This window comes from Acipenser ruthenus, chromosome 1, assembly GCF_902713425.1.
Source record: "Acipenser ruthenus chromosome 1, fAciRut3.2 maternal haplotype, whole genome shotgun sequence".
In the NCBI taxonomy this organism is placed as follows: Eukaryota; Metazoa; Chordata; class Actinopteri; order Acipenseriformes; family Acipenseridae; genus Acipenser; species Acipenser ruthenus.
In genome coordinates, this window is record NC_081189.1 from 9,522,328 (window position 1) to 9,546,078 (window position 23,751).

At 39.2% G+C, this 23,751-nt stretch overlaps 1 protein-coding gene across 2 annotated transcripts; it reads right to left on the reverse strand.

Annotated features, from left to right (window-relative positions):
- Positions 1 to 988: 988 nt before the first annotated feature.
- LOC131699298 (metaxin-3-like) lies at positions 989 to 18,391 on the reverse strand. Of its 2 annotated transcripts, none has more exons than XM_058995667.1 (9): positions 17,885 to 18,391; positions 15,545 to 15,614; positions 11,059 to 11,135; positions 10,886 to 10,978; positions 10,196 to 10,378; positions 8,660 to 8,736; positions 7,453 to 7,610; positions 5,115 to 5,203; positions 989 to 4,613 (listed from the first exon to the last, which is right to left on the reverse strand). In XM_058995667.1, exons 1-9 carry the CDS (start codon positions 17,963 to 17,965, stop codon positions 4,509 to 4,511), a joined length of 933 nt encoding a protein of 310 aa, XP_058851650.1. In that variant the 5' UTR covers positions 17,966 to 18,391; the 3' UTR covers positions 989 to 4,508. The 2 variants fall into 2 exon arrangements, with proteins under 2 accessions (XP_058851650.1, XP_058851656.1); XM_058995673.1 differs by lacking the exon at positions 17,885 to 18,391 and adding an exon at positions 17,668 to 17,832.
- Positions 18,392 to 23,751: the final 5,360 nt, after the last annotated feature.

Here is a 23,751-nt window from a genome sequence, read left to right on the forward strand (position 1 = left end):
AGGTAAGACATTGAATAATGAGAAAATTGGAGATATAAACAATCCCTTTAATTTGGTTAAGGGTTTGCTTTTGCTCTCTGTCTGCCAGACATTTCTAAGGTGTTGCGGCAGTGCTCTCTCTCACAAGCGGAGGGTGTGTGCAGAGGTGGAGGAGGGGAGGCAGTGCGCTCTCTCACAAGCGGAGGGTGTGTGCAGAGGTGGAGGAGGGGAGGCAGTGCTCTCTCTCACAAGCGGAGGGTGTGTGTGCAGAGGTGGAGGAGGGGAGGCAGTGCTCTCTCTCACAAGTGGAGGGTGTGTGTGCAGAGGTGGAGGAGGGGAGGCAGTGCTCTCTCACAAGCGGAGGTTGTGTGTGCAGAGGTGGAGGAGGGAAGGCAGTGCTCTCTCTCACAAGTGGAGGGTGTGTGTGCAGAGGTGGGGGAGGGGAGGCAGTGCTCTCACAAGCGGAGGGTGTGTGTGCAGAGGTAGAGGAGGGGAGGCAATGCTCTCTCACAAGCGGAGGGTGTGTGTGCAGAGGTAGAGGAGGGAAGGCAGTGCTCACTCTCACAAGCGGAGGGTGTGTGTGCAGAGGTAAAGGAGGGGAGGCAGTGCTCTCTCTCACAAGCGGAGGGTGTGTGTGCAGAGGTAGAGGAGGGGAGGCAGTGCTCTCTCACAAGCGGAGGGTGTGTGTGCAGAGGTGGAGGAGGGGAGGCAGTGCTCTCTCTCACAAGCGGAGGGTGTGTGTGCAGAGGTGGAGGAGGGGAGGCAGTGCTCTCTCACAAGCGGAGGGTGTGTGTGCAGAGGTGGAGGAGGGGAGGCAGTGCTCTCACAAGCGGAGGGTGTGTGTGCAGAGCCCATGACGATTCTGAGTTTAAAAATATATATATAACATAACACCATGATGACTGATAAAACAATAATAATCAATATTGTGAATAGTTTTAATGAACCAATAATGATCACATATCTATCTAAAACACCTTCAATAAATATAATTCAAAGCAGTTGACAATTAATTTTGCATGTTTTTTATTATTGTTATTTCTTACAGGTTAGTCAGTCACACACAAAGTGCATAGGAAGTTATTTGTTTGTTAAAAGAATAGCATTAAACATATTAAGGGCAGACATTCTTCTTCACCTTGCCTTGCTCTTTATTGACTTACTACAGGATACAACTCCTCCCCCAATACCTTTAGAAAAAGAGCAAGAGAAAGTGGTAGATTGTGCTCAGAACCTGGTCAAAACCGCCTGATGTATCGGAGGTTAGCCTTTCAGTGAACCACAATGTACTACCTGTAAAAGGGTTCAGAGAACAAATATGAACAATCACAAAACGACCCTCTCTATTTACACAGATATAACCGATAACAAAGGGAAACAATAATCATTCAAACCCAGTAATAATGATTTACTATTATTGTTATTCAAGTATGAGATTATTAGTATTATTACTATTATTGAGTGAGAAACCAGCACACACACACAACTAAAACAAGATCTGGAAACGCAACCACAGGATATAAAGTGCATGCATTACTGAAGGACACAAACTGCTCAATGGCTAAATCATACTGAGATCATTCATAAGGCAACAAGAAGCACATTCATTATTGAATCATACTGTGTTACTGGCTAGTAGTAATAAGATGTACCACAGCATACATATCTCCCCTGTAGACGGAAAGAGTTCACAATGACTGGGACTTTGTTCAATCCAATCTATTTCTTAAATGACTCTTAAATGCTTCAACATTAGCACAAAACAGGGGGTTAAGATTGGGGATGACAAGGCAGATAACAGAATAATCATGTCAAAAGAAAAGAAAAGAAAGAAAACACATTGAGCATTCGTTCCAGTGCATTTCCTTGGTTAAGGATGAGGATAGCTACTGTAAATACCTCAACTATACATTGCTGAGCTTTTGAATAAACTGTCTATTATCATTTCGTTAGCTGCAGCGGAATGTCAAAACGTCTGCATAACATCTTAAGCAACAGTAGTGAATAAAGGATTTGAAATGAATCTGCTTGCTACGGTACATCCTAAATATACACACACACATATACAGTACAAGGATCATTCTACAGTAATGGGCAATGTGTAGCGTCTTTAAGAGAAGTTTAATGCTGTCCAAAGAGTGGAAAAAATACCAGGCAAGCAGACTTTGTGGCACACAGCTTGGTTGTCAGTCTATTGGGTAATCCCTTGGATTGCTATTGCCAACACTTTAGGCACACAAAAAAGTACCAGGATTAGCAGACTGCTCCTTACTGTAGCTAGAAAGACCATTATGTACAGATTACACTACTGACTAGCGCATGTGTACTGCATTAAAAGTAACGAGCACTAATTTACATATTTCATTCTGCCTGGTGTTATTAGTTATATGTATAAGGGCAGGACTCAGAAAGTCATGGTGATGTACCTATGCATACCTTCCCTTATGCTCTTGAAAAGAGAATGGCCTTTCGCAACTGTACAAGCAGTTCTTAAGATAACTCAACACTAGATGTAACATTTCAAATCTGTTAATTAAAACATGACTTCGGCACCAGAAATATGTTTTTACTTTTCAGGGCCAGACATTTTCATAAGCTAACCAAACGTCAATGAAAATGAAAAAAAGTAATTATATGAAAACACAGTGCTTAAACATGCGACAATGGATGGGTTACTGATATATAGATACGCAATATAAAATGATAAATTGATCTAACAATAATAGTTCCATTCATAGAGTAATGTCAAGCGTTTTTCTGTATCTAATGTTGCAGCAGAACAAATCATACAGCCAATGTACATACAGTATGCTTTACATTCAAATCAGTAGTAAAGATTATATATTAATAATGATTACTTTAAATTCAGCCCCACTCCTGAATTACAAGAATAGTATGATCCATTCATTAATTTGCAGTACATTCTAGATCTGAGGTAAATTAGTTGATTCAATGGTAATAATTCTGCAGGGTAAAAAATATACCGGTACCCCCCCTCCCCCCCCTTTGCCCTATAGTAGTTTGATGTAAATATCTTCTGTGGAGTGGACTGTCTTGAGAATCATAAAGACAGTTTTCATTTGAGTTTGTTGAACACTTAATACATTTATCTTGAATAATCCCATTTTTACAAACCTTTACGAGCCTAGCAGTGCCTAATACTTCAGTTCGAAGGTTCAGTATACCTGTCCACAGTTTGTTAAACAAAAAAGTGGATTTGAGAAATCATCATTACTTTGTGGATACCGTGTTGTGGTTGAAACATTAGTGACAGGAGGATGAATTCCAGTACAAGATACTCCCTAGAGTTGCTTAATTAAATAATAAAGTCTTCACTTCCCGACAATGAAGGCAGAATATCCATGGAAACAGCCAAGGCACTTCCTTGTCCCGATCAGATTTGTGAAGCATAATCAAATCTTTCTTCCAAGTTACCTGAAAAGCAACAAACAGCTTCCTGACTCCTCCATACAGAACGCCCTCAATGACACACAATAAAACTACAGAACTACACAGTCCATCATGCCACACACTGTACCACACATGAGCTTTCGGTGAAGGCGTGCCGGGTCATATTCATGCTTCTCACAATGTACAGCGTGCAAAATGGTCCATCAGCCAACCTGAACATGTGAAAAATGGTCCATCAGCCAACCTGAACATGTGCAAAATGGTCCATCAGCCAACCTGAACATGTGCAAAATGGTCCATCAGCCAACCTGAACATGTGCAAAATGGTCCATCAGCCAACCTGAACATGTGCAAAATGGTCCATCAGCCAACCTGAACATGTGCAAAATGGTCCATCAGTCAACCTGAACATGTGCAAAATGGTCCATCAACCGTCTTGAAAAAACATCCATGATGGCTTTCTACTGAGATGAAGTTACAAATTGAAAATGTACAGACCCACCCGATGTAACGGGCCTTGGTGTGGAGAACTGCAGACTCAGGATCAGGCTAGCTGAGGAAAGAGGTTCCTGAACCCAGGCGTGTTGAGGCTACAAACTGGGTATAAGGCGAACAAAAAAAGACGGGACAAAAACTTTTAAAACCATAAAAATGTGTGGGAAATTTGTGGATCCCAGAAACATAGCACTTGGCTCCATACATTAATTTTAAATCGTAGTTATACTATGAACATAATTGAAGCTTTGATTAAATTAACAGGTTTTAAAACATCAGTGGAACTGCAAAAATGTTCCTACTCGCAGTGTATAGATTTAGCCACTGGAACAAACTCTTTAACCACCTCTGATCCAGACCAGTAAAACAAAGCTTCAAAATCTGCCTGTATTTTATGTTAAGGCGATCTTTGAACCATGCTGGAAAGAGATATCTGAAACACTAGTTTGATTTAGACTGCTGTTTGTTTTGAGCTGCCAGGCTTCCCCCAGTAGGATGGAGTTAAGGGCGTAGCCCTCTCTGCTGAGATCAGGGTGTTGGGATCTACAATCATGCTTCCTCAGGTCCGGGGCTGCACTGATATCCCATTCTCCGAACCCTGAAACAGAGGCAGAGCTGTTCAGTCAGGCTGGCGTTGAGGAGCTGCTTTCCTCAGCTACAAGGGAGGCGTTTGAATTAGTCGACCGTCTCGCTCTGTGCTGAGGGCTGCTGCGGAGATTGTCATCCATCTGCTCAAAAATAATGAAGGAATTCATTAATATGGCACGATAATAAAAGTGAATAGAAAACTGGATGAAAACTGTTCAAGACTCAGTTCTCATCAGTATTTAGTACAACACAATACATTAACACTTCAGATTAAGTGTTCCAAATGGATATTTAACTAAAGGGAAACGTCTATATAAAATCTCTTGTTAGTGGTAAGTAAAACAATTAGTGTACTTATGTGTATTGAGTATTCATTATGTGCTTATGCATCACTGGCAGTATTGCATTTGTCATGATATCCTGCAAGGAACACGTAACTATTCAATGCCTGGTCTCACATTATAACAATTCTCACAGTACATTGATTCTCCCATTTTCAGAGGGGGTAGGGGGTGGTGGTGTACAGGCTACTTTTTTGGCAAACGTTAGCATCACACCACAACACAAATTATGAAGAAAAAGTTCAGTATAACAGGAAGATAAAACAGCAGTCAGAAAACACAAGCAAAGCTGAATTTGACCTTTTCTATTAAGTTGGACTCCTTATTTACAAGCTGCGTCAGTTTCTGCAGATTTGCATCTACTGTGTCCTGGCCAGCGGGAGACGAGCCTGCAAGCCAAAACAGAAACAAGATGAAAGAACTAAGCGGGCTACAGTAAAGAAAGCAGCTTACAATAGGAGGAATCAAAAGATATACAAATGACACACACACATATCAAGCAGGTTAGCAAAATCACATTTATTCTGAAAGCAACTGTGTTCTACTTATAGTGACCCTTTCTGTAGTAGTACAGAGTGCTCATCTATTAATGGTCCAGTCCACATGTTTGAGCTTCAAAGTGGTGCTTCGTTGGAGGAATGTGGTCATGGTACAAAACATAAAAACAGAGTAATTTGTAGTTTTGTAGGTCACTTTGCTCTTTTATCCCAGTGCCTGATCTATGCACATCCCTAAATACTGATTACAAGTTCATTCAAAGGAAAAAAACTAACACACTGTAATTATTGTTTAAGTACTTTAATGGCTCAATTTTGTAACATTTTTACTCATTTTCTTAAGTTGTTTATAAGAAACAAATCCTGTACTTTGTAACGCTTTAACTCAAAGCATCGACTCTGAAAGCAGCCAATTACTCATTACCTTTTTCCAGATGTTTATCTACCAGCCTCTCTGTAACTACTGAGAACTCAGCTGGAGGTGCAGAGAGCGCCAGATTTCCTTCATTCTGCCAGCAGACTCTGTATTACTGAGTGCATCCAAAACTACTGAGAATTCACCTAGAGGTGCACAGAGAGATAGGCTTCCTTCACTTTGCCTGCGGACTCTGTATTACTGAGACTGTATTACTGAGTGCATCCAAAACTACTGCAAAGTCAGCTAGAGGTGCACAGAGAGATAGGCTTCCTTCACTTTGCCTGCGGACTCTGTATTACTGAGACTGTATTACTGAGTGCATCCAAAACTACTGCAAAGTCAGCTAGAGGTGCACAGAGAGACACAGTTCCTTCACTCTGCCTGCAGACTCTGCGTTACTGAGACTCTGTATTATTGAGTGCATCCAAAACTACTGCAAAGTCAGCTAGAGGTGCACAGAGAGATCGGCTTCCTTCACTCTGCCTGCAGACTCTGTATTACTGACTGTATCCAAGTGACTACAAACCAGCAGGAATAGTCCTCTTCATCTAATAATGAAGAATCCAAATAAGACATGCCCACTGTAACCAGAGGGGGCACTCAAAAAACAATGCCGTTGTGATAATGAGAATAGTGACCCAGTCGGCTGGGGGTTTCTTGACAATTTTATAAAAAGTAAATCTGGTCATATTCGGCTTCACGTCGTTATCCTTAGCATGCCCCATCTTGGGCAAAAAAAATACTTTTTCCAGAAAGTGCTTTTGCCTCACGTTATTAGTAGCTAAATGTGTTACTGAATAACACACATATCTGTGAATGGTATTTAGTCAGCTAACAGGTGGTGTCAACATGTCTACTTATCTGTATATAGAACATGATGTTTTACTCAAGGCATTAGAAGCTCGCTCTAGCCCTGCACTCCCCTCATTCGGCTGTACTGTATTACTGGAATTACCAGGTGCCGGGAATCTGAGCAATCGAGCCTGTGCTAAATATGCAATGAACTGATTGACTGATTCAATGGAGTCTGTACAATCAGGAGTTGGTATTAGGATCCATCTGTTTAACAGGGAGCCGAGTGATCGTGCTCGTACTCCTGGCTGCGGATCATTTAAATAATGCTCTTTAATTGTTGAAGGTACTTTTGAATTGGGAGTTTCTAACCCTTCTCATTGGGTGGGTTGTAAATTATACAAAATACATTGTAAGTGTGATATGGTACAAAAGTACAGAATTAGCAGTACTAAATCAAAATGTAACAAGGTCCCATTACAGCACTCTGTGACAAATGGACTGCAAACATACAGTATGGATAGGGCTGTATTTTTATCACAGTACATGTGTTTATTTCACAGCATTTCACGGTGGAGAAATCGTATTTCAAGATATTTCATGATTAAACCTAATATTTCTTAAAGCAGAAAAAAATCGCCACATTCAAAATTGATTCAAATTAAAGTTATTACTGTCTTTGAAGAAATTTTAAAGAAATCGTGCAGCTCTATGCAGTCATTTACCAGAAGCAAACTAAACTGGCTGCCAGGTTCCTAATGCAGTGTAACAGGCAAGTGCTTCAATAAGGCAAACATTTGCTTATGAACCATGACATGAGCAACAAGCAGACTGTGCATTTGCTTACGAACCATGACATGACCAACAAGCAGACTGTGCATTTGCTTATGAACCATGACATGACCAACAAGCAGACTGTGCATTTTCTTACCCAAGCCGTCCTGTATGAAGTAGGTGCTGATAATATTGTCACAGAAGTGAGCCAGGCTGGGGAGCTGTTTGAGGTGCTGCTGAAGCTGCCCACTGGGGAGATGTGCTTTATGCAGAGGTGCAAGGAATCCAAACACAAAGGCATCCAGGCTGGTAGGCCTAAACATGTGGTAAACATTGATTAAATAAAATAACTGAACTGACTTACACAGTAAGGCTAACGAACAGACTTGAGATATAACTAACATATGAGCTCAGGGGGCCGAGAATATTTAGATTTTCTAGGAGACAAAAAAAAGAAAAAATAATAATAATAATTCTCCTGAATGGGACATGGCAACTGCTAAAAAAAACAACAAAATAAAAACACACAACTGAATATGCAAGCAAACACAAACCCTTGAAGAGCTGCCTTCAGGAATCCACGTTTTCATTGTACTGAACAGTTCTCTCAATCATTTATAAGTATAACAGTAATACAGTTATTAAACACATGTAAATAGAACAAAGACATGTTGCAATGTTACCATGCTATTTACAGGGTCATCAAAAGCATTACATTCTGTGCTGTTTATTTCCTTAACGTTTTTTCAATACAGTATCAGCAGTTATTCCCTGCATTGCATTGGAGAACAAGCATGCCCCCCCGCCCCCCCAGGCTCCAGTTTTGATACACTGTTGTGAAAGGAACAGCTTGATCTGCATTAAAAACCTTGTCATGATTACTGTGAGTGACACGGCCCAGCTTATTTATTCATACCCTGTCTGTTTTGACAGTCCAAAGAGGCCAACATGTTCCCCTTTCTCATCTATAGGGTTGAGCTGGCTCTACCATTTCCATACGACTCGGGGATTTAGATCCATCACACTGTGGTGCTCCAGATGGCTAACATGCTACCAGGTTTCTGTGAGTTTTAATGTAACCATGGCTAGCATGCTACCAGGTTTCTGTGAGTTATTAAGGGTTTAATGTAACCATGGCTAGCATGCTACCAGGTTTCTGTGAGTTATTAAGGGTTTAATGTAACCATGGCTAGCATGCTACCAGGTTTCTGTGAGTTATTAAGGGTTTAATGTAAATCATTGCTAGCATGCTACCAGGTTTCTTTGACACTACAAAGTGTTTATCCTTCACAGGATTCATATACAGTAATGTATTGTTTTTGAGGAGCGACGATTTGAAAGCCCGGAAAGCTAAGAGTACTCACTTGTTCCCAAAGAAGTACTGCGATGTTCCCAGTCTATGTGATAAAAGATTTAGGCACTCCTTGGCATCACTGTAAATCTAATGATACAAAAAGCCAAATTTGACAAACAAACCCCCCAAAAAAACAAATGTATTGGTTAGGTTTGGTACATAATGGGTTTGTAAAATCTGATTGACACGTTCTTTTAAATACAAATCACCCATAATGCATTAATATCACAAAGAGCAGTCACTTAAACAAAGATTCCATGACTAACAATTGTTTAAATATATCATGCTAACCTAAGGGAAAAATATGAACACTTTAACAAGTCGAGGATTCTCTTAGAACTGCGTTTTATATTTTCTCAACATGTGTCTCCAGTTTTATTCACTAGGTTAAGGTCCCGGTTTCTCTCAGGAATGTAAACTGACTTCTTTTTTATCCTCTCAGCTTTATAGCTTGTACCATTTTAAGAACTAGCCAGAAGGTGACACCTGGCAGCAGTGCCTGCTGGGAGAACAAGCAACAAGAGCCAACATTTTCTCTGTGCATGATTCTCCCTTTTGGGGAAAAACAAAGCAAACTAGCACCAGGTATAATGTGCACAAAGACAATGAAAAGACTTGAAATCCCACATCAGCACACGCTGCATCACCCAGATAATCAGCCCATGACTGATGATGCTGACACTGTGTGAAGAAACCATATCCTTTGAAATACAGAACCCACTATCATGTTTTTAAATGTGGATAGTTGTGATCTACACAGACAGCCTCCATAAATCTCTCTAAGGCATCTGACTTGATCAATGATGTATTTTATAATGAATGGCTGGACAGGCAGTGATTACATCTAGGGGTTCAGTCTGGGTTGTCATAAACCACAAGATGAAAGGGCAGGCTCTTTGAGAACTTCACCTAATCCCAGAGACTCACATACACTGCCTTGCATTTTGGTAAACAATCCATTATGTTAAGATTATACAGCACTGCATTCCTTTGAAAGTCTTTTTTTTTTTTTTTAGACTTAAGTAATTATTTATCATTTTCATTTCTCACACTGGTCATTTTGGTCATTAATACATATCTTTGCAGGTTCACATCTTGTGTGCAGATTATTTGACTGTCTGCCCTGTTCGCAAAGATTTGCAGTACCAAGCAGACAGTAGCTTTGTATCTAAATTCCAAATATAACAATGAACATTAAACAACCCAGTCTCTGTGGGGTCTGGAATGGCTGTACAAAATATAGAAATTAGAGCCATCAGTATCACAAAAAAGATTAGACTGTCATTTTTCATCAGTTAATAAAATGGTTAATAAAGACACATACTGCAAGTTAATGACCTGCCACTAATAAACACAGACATGCCAGCCTGTGCTACCTGTCTGCTGGCTCCTGCAGTTTGAATCAGTAAACACTGACGTGCCAGCCTGTGCTACCTGTCTGCTGGCTCCTGCAGTGTGAATCAGTAAACACTGACATGCCAGCCTGTGCTACCTGTCTGCTGGCTCCTGCAGTTTGAATCAGAACTTTGATACAGGCAAGTGTTACCTTTGCCTCGACTTCAGTGATGCTGTGCAATGGAGGTTCCCCTTTGGTCAGAAGAATCCGGTTTAGTGCTGCACTGGATTGCCTACATGGCAGGTAAAAGTTCAATGGAAATGGGGTTCTGGAAGCAAACCATGGCCTGGTAACATTGGAGTAGTTTTCAGCATCAACCCAGAAAGTATGCAGCTGGAAGGAAGGCATTCACAAATCAGCAAAGCTAGCACATATCCAACACATTATGTTGGGGCGCTCACATTTCCCATTCGAAGTACTGCAGTCTGGCCAGGAGCTCTTTAACCGCTGTGTGCTGGTACCGCTACTTTATACAATCCAAGCGGCTTCAGAAAATCATTAGTCTGCAACCACTGCTGATTTTAGTTTAGTTTAGTTTAGGCCCAGAGCAAGAAGTACATTGTGATTAGTGGTTACAAGACTCCTTTTTTATACTGTAAACAAGGAGTTCTTTAAAACTGAATTAAAAAGTGTTTGTTAAACACGCTCTTTATAAAGATATCTATTGGTAATGTATCCTGTAAAATATCTGGCTTCGTTATTATTTGACAGTACATAACAATCTGGGGAATTACACATGTAACAGTGTTTAATAGGCAAGGAAATATCATCACTCCTTGGGTTCTGGACTTCGTTCTATAAAACCGCCCTCCTTTTTGTGCCTCTTGTATTGGTGTTTACCAGGGCTGGGTGCAGCTTCTCCTCCAGAAGTGCAATATAGGCCAGTGTGTCAGCTCCCTGCTTAGCTGTTAAGTCGTAGTCAACATTGTATTTCTGTAAAACAAGAATATTTCAGTGAGTCGTGTCTTTCCCCAAACGACTGAATTTGTAACACAGGAGTATAGAATACAAACCTGTTTCCTTAAATAGTTCAATATGTGTACAGGTTTGGTCACAACGGCATCTTCCAAGTTCAGTGCTGGTACAGTCCCTGAAAACAGACAGTGAGAAAATATTAGTTTCTATGATTGCTGTAGTGAATTTGGTATACAATTTATTTAAATATAAATTAGTCTCTAGGTGCCCTGTTTAAGAACGTCCAAATGTTAATAACTGAGACATACCACAATAGTTTGGCGGGATCAAGTAGAACTCTGATTCCCTTAGACAATAACCGACATTCACACAACGTGTCAGAAATATAAAACAATAGTTTATTTGTTAGAGATATGCGTCAAGTGTACAGTTCATTGATTCCATAGTCAAACGATTGCAATGACCATAACATCAAGAGAATTAATTCAACTTCCCATTCCGAACGGAATCCAACATTCCAGTACCTAATTCAGCAAATTAGTTTTACCGTGTTAATTTAGTTTAGACATGATGTACCAAACTAATAATATGTTATCAACCTCAGTTGATTATTCAAATTAACTCAGAAATGGGGCAATGATCAAATTCTCTGCATTTACGAGGCAACTCCTTTGAGTTGCACATTTCAACAAACAAAATACATTTCTAACACACTCTAAAACAGGAAGTTATATTAGATTAATATGTTGAATACTTATTGATTTCCATATAAAGAAGTCAATCTGTGTTGATGGTCACTGCAGCTCTTTGGATCTGAAGTTCCAATGAAGACGGTACTTTGCTGTACGCATTGTATTGTGTAGGCTCGCAATAAACAAATAGTTCTTTTCAAATGGAGATCAGCTTGTTGATCTCCAAGTCTTGCAGCATTACAGTTGTTGTTGGCAGTTTTTCAACTGGAAATTAGGGATGTGCACGACAAATATTTTGACTATCGATAATTCCACAGCTGTTGAGATCGACTAATCGAATAGTCGCCCCCCCCCCCCCCCCATTCAAAATGAGACGTACATTAAATGCGAAATAATGCAAAGTGACAATTATTGCAATTGCAATAAATTCTGAACTTTATTTTAAAATACTTAGCTAACACAACAACTTTAACAACTTTGTTAAATAAACATTAGGCTATGTAAAAAAACACCTTCCTATTAGGAAACATACAGAAATGCCATAACAGCAGCAATAACATAAGCATACCTGTCAACTCTCGTGTGAGACTCTCGTATTTTGCAAGCAAGTGTTATTTTTTTTACCGATATTGTCACAAGCTTTTCCGTTAATTACAATTTCAAATGAACTATAAAGGTTGTGACAATTAAAAAAAATAAATAAAAAAAAATAAAAAAAAATAACGCTTGCTTATAAAATATGGGCGTCTCCTGTATAATTTTTATTCAATTATTAATTTAATTTTCATTCAATAATAGTTTAGCAATGTGAGCTGCGAGGCAAATGCCTTAACATTAGCATCCTTGTGGCAATAATGTTTTCCGGTCATAACAGCGAAATACAAAATGCATTAGACTATCTAGCTAGCTAATTTATACAATCCACTTAACTAAACGATTTACTTTTCCCACGTTTTCAAACCACACACAACATGCAGACTACCGGTCTACGTTAAATCAAATCGGCAACATACCTGTGCGTTCGAGTTCCAGTGAATAAAAAATAAATTGCCTGTATAGGCAATAGCTTGCTATGTATGTATGTAGCTAGCTTAATAATATTAATAAATAAATGAATGAATGAATGAATGAATGAACAAAAAGGCCTGAGTGGCATTAACGCACTAGCCTTCCATGGAAGCAAAAAAAAAAATCCTAACAAAAACTTTAGGAATAGTTAGGCTAGCAATGTCCATTATTATTATCATGTTCATTTATTCTTGTTTAAAAAAATCAGCATGTCCATCAGGTCCGGCAATACTGCAGCAGACGGTGCTCAGGCAGAGTTTGTTGTTTTTGTTTCAACTTCAGAGCCTGAGTAGCTATTGCACTGTGATAAAAATGCGACACAAGACGGCTGGCCGCACCGACTACATTATGTATGGCACCAAGTTTAAAGCCATCGTTGAAGGCGAGCTGCAGAGTGTGTGCAAAGCACAAATTCGAGTCCCATTCAACAAACTCCGAAGGTGATGTTGCTGGCATTGTCGTGAACACAGGCAGTGATTTCCCCCCTTAAACCCCAATGGTCTACAGCGGTGTTCAACACATTTGCGAGATTCTCTGCTGTATGCCTCTCTGGCGTGGCGCGAGTCTGTAGAACTACGCTTTTCATTTCCCAATCCTCTATGAAATGACAGGTTATTATGACGTACGACTCGGTATTCAGTGCAGTCCACGCATCTGTAGTAATCACCACCTTCTCAGCCTTTGACAAGTTTCTGCGGACAAACGCTGCTGAATCGGCATGCATTTTTTTCGAGTCGAGTGGTAATTGTTTTAGTGCAGGGTTTTTCGTGCATGGACTGTGTATTCAGGTTCCACAAATTTCATCAACTCCCGAAATCCCTCACCTTCAACAAAACTTATGGGAAGCATGTCCTTTGCCACCATATTAGCAATAAGGGCTGATGTTTTTTCAGCACGTACGTTGTCACACTGACGAGGCCTCAACGCAAAGGATGCAATGGCGGTTTGTTGCAGTCCTCTTTCCTTTTCTGTCGTTACTAGCGTCACAGAAGGGTGTTTGGCTTTTAGGTGGGTTAACATACCAGTTGTAGATTTGTGGTAGTTTAATTGCACTGCACATATTTTACACTTAACAGTGTTTTCATTTACTTTGTCAAAGTATTTCCATGCAGAACTTTTCTGTGAGGAAGCCATCGTTAGCCGAGGTACGTTCTAGTTTAGCCAATCACAGACAAGAAATAACAAATCCCACCCTCCAGTCAATCTTAATTACCGCTACATAGAGAGCCAATCAGCAGTACAGGCTTTAAAATAAAATCAATATATACATTTTTTTTTTTTTTTTTTTTTTTTTAACTTTCGAATGTTGGATTCACTTGTCGATAGGTGCCATCGTTATCGAATAGTCGAATGTTCGACTATTCGGTCTCACCCCTACTGGAAATAGTTCAGTTGATCAGACGTAACTCAGTTCAGATAATGCGTTGCAATTGAAGAGTTATGTAGTTTGTAGAAGTGTTCTTGTTCCAATTCTTCTGTACTGCTAGTACATGACCTTAGGTCCTATGCTTCCGTTTACTGTTTCAGTCTCTCGTAGGGCAAAGAGCTACGGCTCTCTTCACAGCTGATTTTAGCCACTCTTCAGAACATTGGTTCTCCCTTGCCTTCCGTGAATTCAAGCACTTATGCTCCCATGGTTCAGAAACTTTCTTCAGAGCAGTTTAGCTTCCACTTTGTTCCTCCGAACTCCAAGCCACTTCTAGGGGTGGAGCTCACTTCTTTCTCTTGCCTGGAGTGCTGTTCCTTCTGTGGGGCACACTTCTAGTGTTGGGAGCTCATGGGAATCTCTGTCATGGGCAAACTCAAACATGGGCAAACTCCAGCATGGGCAAACTCAAGCGTTTCTGAAAGTCGCGCGGCTGGTTTTGTTGTCCTGACTTCCACCCCGTGATTGGTTAGTTTGGTTATTTTGGACTGTGCCCGACTCCACGTGAGGTGTTTCTCATTGGTTGTTCTCGTTCAGAGACAGCCCATTGTTCTCAATTGGTCCGTGGCTTCGCCCCCTGTCGGCTGTATTGACGAGGGGTACTGCTTTTTGTCCGAGGTGTCAAAGCATACACAAAACTGTCTGGCGTGCCTTCTCCAAGATACTGTTCAATGACAGGAAAAGATAACACTTGTCCAGCAGTTAGTTGACAACTCTTTCTAAAAGCATTCTTTGTCAGTGGGGGAGTTTGTGAGCAGAAACCAAGCAGACACAGAGAATGGCTTAAGACCCCCCCTTTGTATATTTCAATTCTGTTTATTTCATACACAGAATGATATTATGACCCACTCTGACGCTACATTGCTTTCTTGTTCTGTTTTATGCCGTACTGTAATTGTGGTGGCATGTGGTAGAATGAAGAAATGAAAACAATTTTAACAGAGTGGGCTGACTGTGACATCCAGACACAGTGAATGGGCGCTGTGCAGAGTACATGCATGTTCCACGAACGCTCTTTCAATTGCAGCATCCATTGCTCAGCCAATTTATTTGTTCGGAATGTAGTACTGCTACGGGTTTTTTCTTTAAAATACAGCACAATACTATCCCACAATGCCCTAGTGACCTTTTGACGCAGGACAAGAACTTCTGAGATTGTCGACGTTTAGAAAAAGCACTGAAACATGTTTTTCTTGGCCAGAGTCGGCTCGCAATGGAAATGAGGCATTGACATTCATTCTAGAGAATTCATTAAAGATACTGGTTGTTGAGCTTGAAGCTGGTGATTCTGATAAAACTTAATTTACAGTAATTGACTTTTTACAGCCTGCATCAAGTGCATACAAGCAATTGAGGAAGCTGTCAATATTTCTCACAGAACTGTAAAACTATTGGTACCTGTTAATGTCTTCCACGTCCAATCAATAGTCTGGATTTTCAGCTCAGCCCCAGAAAATTTTGCATATGCCTAGAAAAAATAAAATAAAAAAAACTACATCAAGCACCACTAAAAATTCCGACTGAATAGCAGTGTTACACAAAAAATCAAATAGCACAAAAACAGCCAAGTCAGAATAAGTGGCTCATGTTATGAAGAATTGGGGCTACCTTGCTTCTTCAACAAGAAAGACATGAATAACAAGAGCAAAAAGAAAAGATCAAAAAGAGCAATTGTTTCCAGTTCTGACTGCTGACTTCAAGTACAAAAGTTGGTATACATGTGTTGTTAAGAGTGTCTAGATCTGTACAGAAACAGGTATTCACACAACTGTGATAGTGGTCAGAAAGTTTGGCCCTGAAGACTTGTGGTAGTTGCTACGCAAAAACTTCCCCTAACATACAAATAAATTACTTCTTAGTTGCTATGGATGTTTGTAGTACCTTGGTACTGCGGTCACAAAGAACTTAAGTATCAAATTAAGCCGTGTAAAGAAATACCAAATAGCATTATCCGACTTCATCCTTCTTAAGAACTACTTACAGTACAATACTAAATGGTAACTGGTGTACAGTATTTAACTACTACATATAAATACTAATATCAAGCAGTAAATGGAGTAGCACATGCTATTCCATAGTACAAATAAACTTGGTATTAGAACATAAGAACATAAGAAAGTTTACAAACGAGAGGAGGCCATTCAGCCCATTTTGCTTGTTTGGTTGTTAGTAGCTTATTGATCCTAGAATCTCATCAAGCAGCTTCTTGAAGGATCCCAGGGTGTCAGCTTCAACAACATTACTTGGGAGATGGTTCCAGACCCTCACAATTCACTGTGTAAAAAAGTGCCTCCTATTTTCTGTTCTGAATGCCCCTTTATCTAATCTCCATTTGTGACCCCTGGTCCTTGTTTCTTTTTTCAGGTCAAAAAGGTCCCCTGGGGAGTATAATAGTAGCAACTTAAAATACTAAAACAACAACTGATACAAAGAAGATTTATTTATTTATTTTACATAATATACAGTGTTAGCATTAAATAATTGCAGTTAGTGTGTGTGTTTTGTTATTTGGCACTTTCTGCAATAGGGATTGTGTTCAATAATTACATATTTATCCTTGGTATAGTATATTAGTATATTTTTGCAGTTTTAGTAAGACTAGCCAATGTGTTTTTTTCTTGGATAAATGGATTTGGCTTTTAAAGCAGGATTATGCTAAGTATTTGAAGCAGGGGTTCACAATGTATTTATCTTTGTCAGTATGCTCCTCTTTGCATTTTTCCTCACATATTGATATGCATGGTGAGCTCTATACATTTGTTGAAAACATATTACTCTTGTTTCAACACTATCATTCACCTGCAAAAAATAACTGCAACATCAACATGTCTTACACAGGGCGGTAAGGGCGCCAAATGTAGCAGCCTATGCGTGTAGCACTGTAGAAATGAGCCCTAAACATATTCAACTCAATTCTAAACCAACAGCTTTTCATCACAATTTTCGAATTTGTACCCAACACGTTGAATGTGGCTTTGTCTTGAGCAATCTCCAGGACAATCTTCTAAACTGTACTTTGTCAGAAAGAAAAGAATAAAGTAACATGTTGAATAAAGACCAGTCCACACACTCTTCGCTGGTCTGACGACTAGCATCACACAGAAAAGCTACCATACCTACGGGAGACCTCGACAAGAAGCGTCCAATTTACACTACAGCAGTAGAAATGAACATTTCCTAACAACATGTTTGTGTTTTCAGAATACATTGCAGTAAATGTTACACAATAATGTCATTTGAATAGTAAGATGTACAGACTTTCTCTTGAAAGAAAATGCAGCATTATGAAACAATTAGCTGCGCAATTGTAGTTATTTGACAGGTATGTTTTTTTTTTTTTTTGTAAAAATAATAAACTGTTTATTTATTTATTTCTTAATATACAGCATAGGCCTACGATTCCAAAAGTTTTAATTTGCTAACCGGTGAAATAATTTTTGCAGAAGACGAAAGATGACCTTGGGGGGGAAAAAAAGTGGGCATAACCAAAACACATCACATCACAAACTTTTGTTACTTACATCTGTCCTCTTTTTCAACGCACAATAAATATGTTTACAAATTGCGCTGTTTAATTGCTGCATCCAATCGCCAATACTAACGTAAGTTAGTACTGTATTCAAATACGTACCATGACGCCAGGTACAAGCTAACACTATTAATTATTATATTTTCTCTGAAACGTAAACCATTCTTTAATTTAGAATACGTCGATGTATTTGTAGTAAAAGCAGTTACCATGACAATTAGAGATTCAGTGTGAATAGAAGGCAAACCCCAGTCGCCTCCCCAGCAGCTCAGTTCCATGGGAGTCGCCATTTTTACTTCACTGCACAGGAAACACTTGCAGAAAGGGAGCCCTCCTCTGTTCTGCTGGCCGTTCACCTCGCTTCAATGTCATGTACCTGCTGCTGAGACCAAACAGCGGGCTTGTTTGAGTGGCTCAGAGAAGCTCAAGTGCTGCACAAAAGTGTTGCCAATTAAGATAATCTGTAAAGCTGGTGCAAAATTCTTCTAAACGTTTTCGTAAAGCCAAGAGCACTGGTGGTTAAACAAATACATTTAACATATCGTAAAGTGGGGGTGATACTAACAAAAATAGAAACAACGGGGGCAAATTTGGCGCTATGTCTAGAATCTAGCGGCAGTTTACCAATACTGTATGCAGCATTTATTTCTGGCGCCTGTAGACATCTTTCATTTTTTTTGCATTATTATTATAGTTTTTTTGTATTCCTTAGTAACCATACAGTAGATGATGATAGTTTCTCATTGGGTCTGGGCTGTGACACAACACTAAAATGAATTGACGAGCACGGGGAGGGGCCCGGGCTTGATTAGGGCGGGGTTTGATAATTAGCACCAGTTGGCTCTCTGGGCTCTGGTGCTACGCTTTCAAAACAGTTTTGCACCAACTTTCAAAACGAATTTACCACTGAAAAAAAGAGATCAGCACGTTTGACAGTTAGCCAAATATTGTCTGGTTATTTGTTGATGGAAGGCTCAATAGCATTAGATTGGCTGGTGGCTGGGTTGATGAGGTCACTGCTTCATCTGCAGTCAGGGATAAGCATAGAAAATATGAAGAGCAATTTGGAATCCTTGGGGGGTATGCTGTAGACAAACTAAATGCACAGGAATTTGGAGGTACCTTTTGTAGACCTATATTCCGCAGTGATGGCCAGACGTTGAGGACAAGTGTGTTTTTCACTTTGATCAAGTCATTGGTATTATTACACTCCCTCCTGAGGAAAAGAGAAGGGGTGTTCTGAAATGTTATGTCAACTCAACCTGAAAAAAGAAACAAGGGCCAGGGGTCACAAATGGAGATTAGATAAGGGGCATTCAGAGCAGAAAATAGGAGGCACTTTTTTACACAGAATTGTGGGAGTTTGGAACCAACTCCTCAGTAATGTTGTTGAAGCTGACACCCTGGGATCCTTCAAGAAGCTGCTTGATGAGATTCTGGGATCAACAAGCTACTAACAACCAAACAAGCAAGATGGGTAAATACAAGACACTACCAAAACAATACCAATACTTTTGTCATGATTATTGAAAATAATGTTTGTGTTAAAAATTGAAAGGCATTGCTTCTGCCATCATGATATTCACACAACTAAAAAACAAGGTGTTTTTTAGTTGTGTGAATATCATGATGGCAGAAGCAATGCCTTTGTCAAAGAAAAGGTTATTTTATGGCGTCAATAAAGAGCACTACAATAGCCTGCCGATTGTCTAAAGTGGTCAATTTTTTTTTTAAAACACATACACAAGAGAGTAGAATAGAGATAGCAATACAATGTCTGTCAGTGTTCACCCTACAGTTGTGGTGAATAGGGACACACTCATTTTTATTTAAAAACATTCTATTTTCAAATTTAATTACTTTTAATATACATCACCATGTAATTAACACTATCCATGGACATACCTAGACACAAAAATGAGTAAATAAAATAAAATAAAAAACCTATTCACCACACTTTACGTACAATAGAAAACCGCCAAGCCAAAACACTGCTTACACAATTTAAGATGCAATGTAAAGGAGAGATTTTTTTCCTATTTCTGTTCACATTTTTATGGTGTTTTTTGACATGGTTATGGCCATGTTTATGCATCGAGAACACAAAGTTCTGAGCCTACATTTGTTATTTTGAACAGTCAACAGTATGTACATAAAGGACCACTTCCTGTTGATGAAAATTGAATTGCAGTGCATCAGATTGTAAGGCACCACGTTTATTTCTTTGACATCGTTACAGCCAAGCTTATGCATAGACAACACAAAGTTCTGAGCCACAAGAGCATTCTGTAACAATGTTTCACTTTTAAAATGTGATACTTTGGTAATTTTGATAAATGTTTTTTATTTATTATTATTATTATTTATTTCTTAGCAGACGCCCTTACCCAGAGCGACTTACAGTTGTATACAAAATAAAATACATATTAAGAATTACAGTACAATTAAGAGCAAGATACAAAATACAATGACTTCAGTCCTAAAAAGAGCAAATACAAAACACAGTACGATTTGATATCGAGGCAATTCAAGAGCAGATAACGGTGTTGATAGTTACGTCAGGTACAAGTGCAAGTGAAATACAAAATACTACAGATTGGATTAAGTTCAAGATTAAATACAGTAAAATAGGGAGAAGATAAGTGCAAGTTAAAGTGCATTAAAGGCAGAATGCTATATTGTCCGGAAGGGAAGAGTTTTACAGGTGTTGCCTGAAAAGGTGTGTCTTGAGGAGGCACTGGAAGGTGGTCAGGGACTGGGCAGTCTTGACATCTGTAGGAAGGTCGTTCCACCACTGTTGGGCGAGGGTGGAGAAGGAGCGGGCTCTGTAGGCAGGGGAGCGTAGAGGAGGTGCAGTCAGTCTTAGTGCAGGCAGAGCGGAGAAGTCGGGTGGGGGTGTATGGAGAGATGAGGTTCTGGAGGTAGCTGGGTGCAGTCTGGTCAAGGCATCGGTAGGCGAGTACAAGAGTCTTGAACTGGATGCAAGCGGTGATCGGGAGCCAGTGGAGTGAGCGGAGCAGTGGAGTAGCGTGGGAGAAGCGAGGCAGAGAATACAAGGCGAGCAGCAGAGTTCTGGATGAGCTTGAGTGGGCGGGTGGCAGACGCAGGGAGGCCGGAGTTGCAGTAGTCTAGGCAGGAGAGTACCAGGGCCTGGATGAGTTGCGTGGAGTAGTTGGTGAGGAAGGGTCTGATATTAAAGAGTACTGATATTAAAGAGGGGAACTTCATGAAACCCATGATGATTCATTATAGATATCATTATAGACTGTATTTGTATATTGGTAACTATCTTGGTAACTGTTTCAGAATCCTAGCTTTCAAAATTAATGGATAATGCCCATATGAAAACAAATCCTCTTTAGGTCTGAACCCTTTGAATCTCTGATAAAAAAAAAAAAAATCCCTAAACTGATCTGTAACTCTATATTGTGTTGACTTTTTGATCTTAGTTTTTGCATTGAACATCAGTGATGTGAGGTTGTTCAAGTGTTTTCTTAGCACAGGTCACTGCACACATGCGACCAGCAAACAGCTGTCCACAGAAATCAACTGAAGTGCAAGTACTGCATATTGGATAGGGCATTTCTTATTTGTTTCATCTTTTAACATGTTTAAATGCATTTGTTTTTGTCTTGTTTAAAAAGTATTTAATCTCTTCTTTATTTTCATTCTCACTTTTCTTACTGAGAAAATATATAGTGGGTTCTGGTATACCTTTTATAAGCAAGTAAATTAAGGTGGTTTGACACTTAAAGATCATTTAATGACAACTTTTTATAAATACTGTCATCAGCTTTCTTCTTATCTTAAAAGCATTGTGTCTCGTACTACATTGACTTGTGCATTAAGAAGTGTTGTACAGAGAACCCTTTCTGTGCCAAGAACTAGAGCTAAACCTGGCTCAACATGGCTTTCATACTCTGGTCCTTCTAGAATGAGCTACCCCTGGATTTTAGGTTCATTTGTGTCTACTTGTTGTTTTCTGCTGTAGTTTGTTTGTTAAGTGGAATAATGTTATAAATCTAGCACTCAGAACAATAGTTTTATACCATTACAATCGCTTGTGTTTCCTCTCAAATGAAAAACAAAAAACCTTTTGAACAGTCAAACTGGCTGATCTGTAGAATCTGTACACATACCGTTGATGCAAATTGTAGTGTCTAAAAGCAAAGGCACACTGAATCATTTACCTTAGTGAACCTCCACAAACGCACATTTATAAACGACAAACATTACCGTTTGCACAGTATTTTCCAGACTAAACGTTACCATTTGCACAGTATTTTCCAGACTAAACGTTACCGTTTGCACAGTATTTTCCAGACTAAACGTTACCATTTGCACAGTATTTTCCAGACTAAACGTTACCATTTGCACAGTATTTTCCAGACTAAACGTTACCATTTGCACAGTATTTTCCGGACTGTCACCTGTATTTCTATTGTGATATTCTTTCCCTTTGCGTTAGAACCAAGTTTGTAAGGTGGCAGGCAAGCCAAACTTCCACCACCAGTCTGTGTGGATTAAAATCTTTCTTTCTGTTTCACTACATGTATGAATGGTGTCTTGTGCACCACACAATAAGCATGATTACTGTAAAATAAATGTCTGAAATAAAAGCTCTGCACAACAGGAGTCCAGCAATTAAAATGTGGTAATGACGTCACTGTGGATCTGGGCTTAGACATTCACAACAGTCCAAACACAAAACAAAAGCTTATAGAAATGGAAATGCTGGCCCAGGCCATATTCTGACAAATTAAACCCATAAAGACCCATAAACCTCGGTAATTATTCCCCAGTGCTGACTTTACAAATAATTTTGTTAATAATTAAAAGCTGAGTTGCCTGGTTTTTCTTTTTTATTGAGGCAGTAAAGTGGGATTTTACATTAAAGTTTATTTTGGGTATGTAAAACGCAGGGCCCAGAGCCTCACTGTATTCTTTTTTTTTTTTTTTTTGTCTCATCATATTTATTATGGGGCTATGAACATCACACAGCTACTGTGGAAAATATGCTTCAGATGTAACTGAAAACAGAAATCCTGTGGTTAACACTTGAGCAATGGATAAACACTCTAAGACAATTGAATGTGCTTTTTAAGTGACTGTATAGACGGTGAACATTTGACTTTAGAGGACCTGGAGCCTGTATTATTATTTAAAAGCGGTACAAAATGATGAGCAGAACAGATACATCTGAAAAGTACAAACATGCCTAAATGAAACACTGGATGCGATCTGTACTTGATGAACTGCAGTGGAAATCTGAAACCTACAACTGGATTTCTTAATGTGTAAGGGCAGATGAACCCATTAAGTGTCACTGTCCTCATTTGAGCTACTTTGTAATCTTTTAGGCATTTTTAATGTATTTAAATGTTCTCTTTAACTATATTGTTATGATAACTTACTCTCATTGTGTTAACTGCAAAAGTTAAGTCTAAATGTAACTGTTAATTCTGCAAATACAGTACAACCCTTTCTTTTATGATGCTTCAATATAATAAGAAACTGAAGCCTAAAAATGATCAATTTCTTGGTGTTTTCCTACCCATAGTAATGATAAAGCTCAGTTTTCTATGTGTTGAGCTTCATAGCTGGTGTGAAATTTCACTGGTCTGATTATGGGAACATGTCTAACTTGACTGTCCTCAAAATAGGACGCAGCAGTTTGTAATCAATCAAAACAAAGAATTTACGTTAATTTTCTGTGACGAAATATTGATTTAGAAAGAGAATGCATCAAATTACATAAATACAACTTGTGTTCTGATTTATTATTTTTTTTTTAATAAATTTGTGTTTGGTACTTAATGAGTTAAGGCTGGAAGATTGGTACCAATGAAATCTGATCCACAGTCCTAACTAGATCCATAGTCATAATTAGAACTGCCAATACACTAACTGCAGCTCCTTCAAGGAAGAACAAACAGTGGCTTGTGTGACTGGAATTGGGCAACAGGTGGAACTGGACACAGACAATAATGCTCACAACCTAGAAAACAGATGCCATTTTACTGCAGAGCTCTGTTCAGGGACTTTACCACTAACAGAAGAGAGACACAAAGACTGA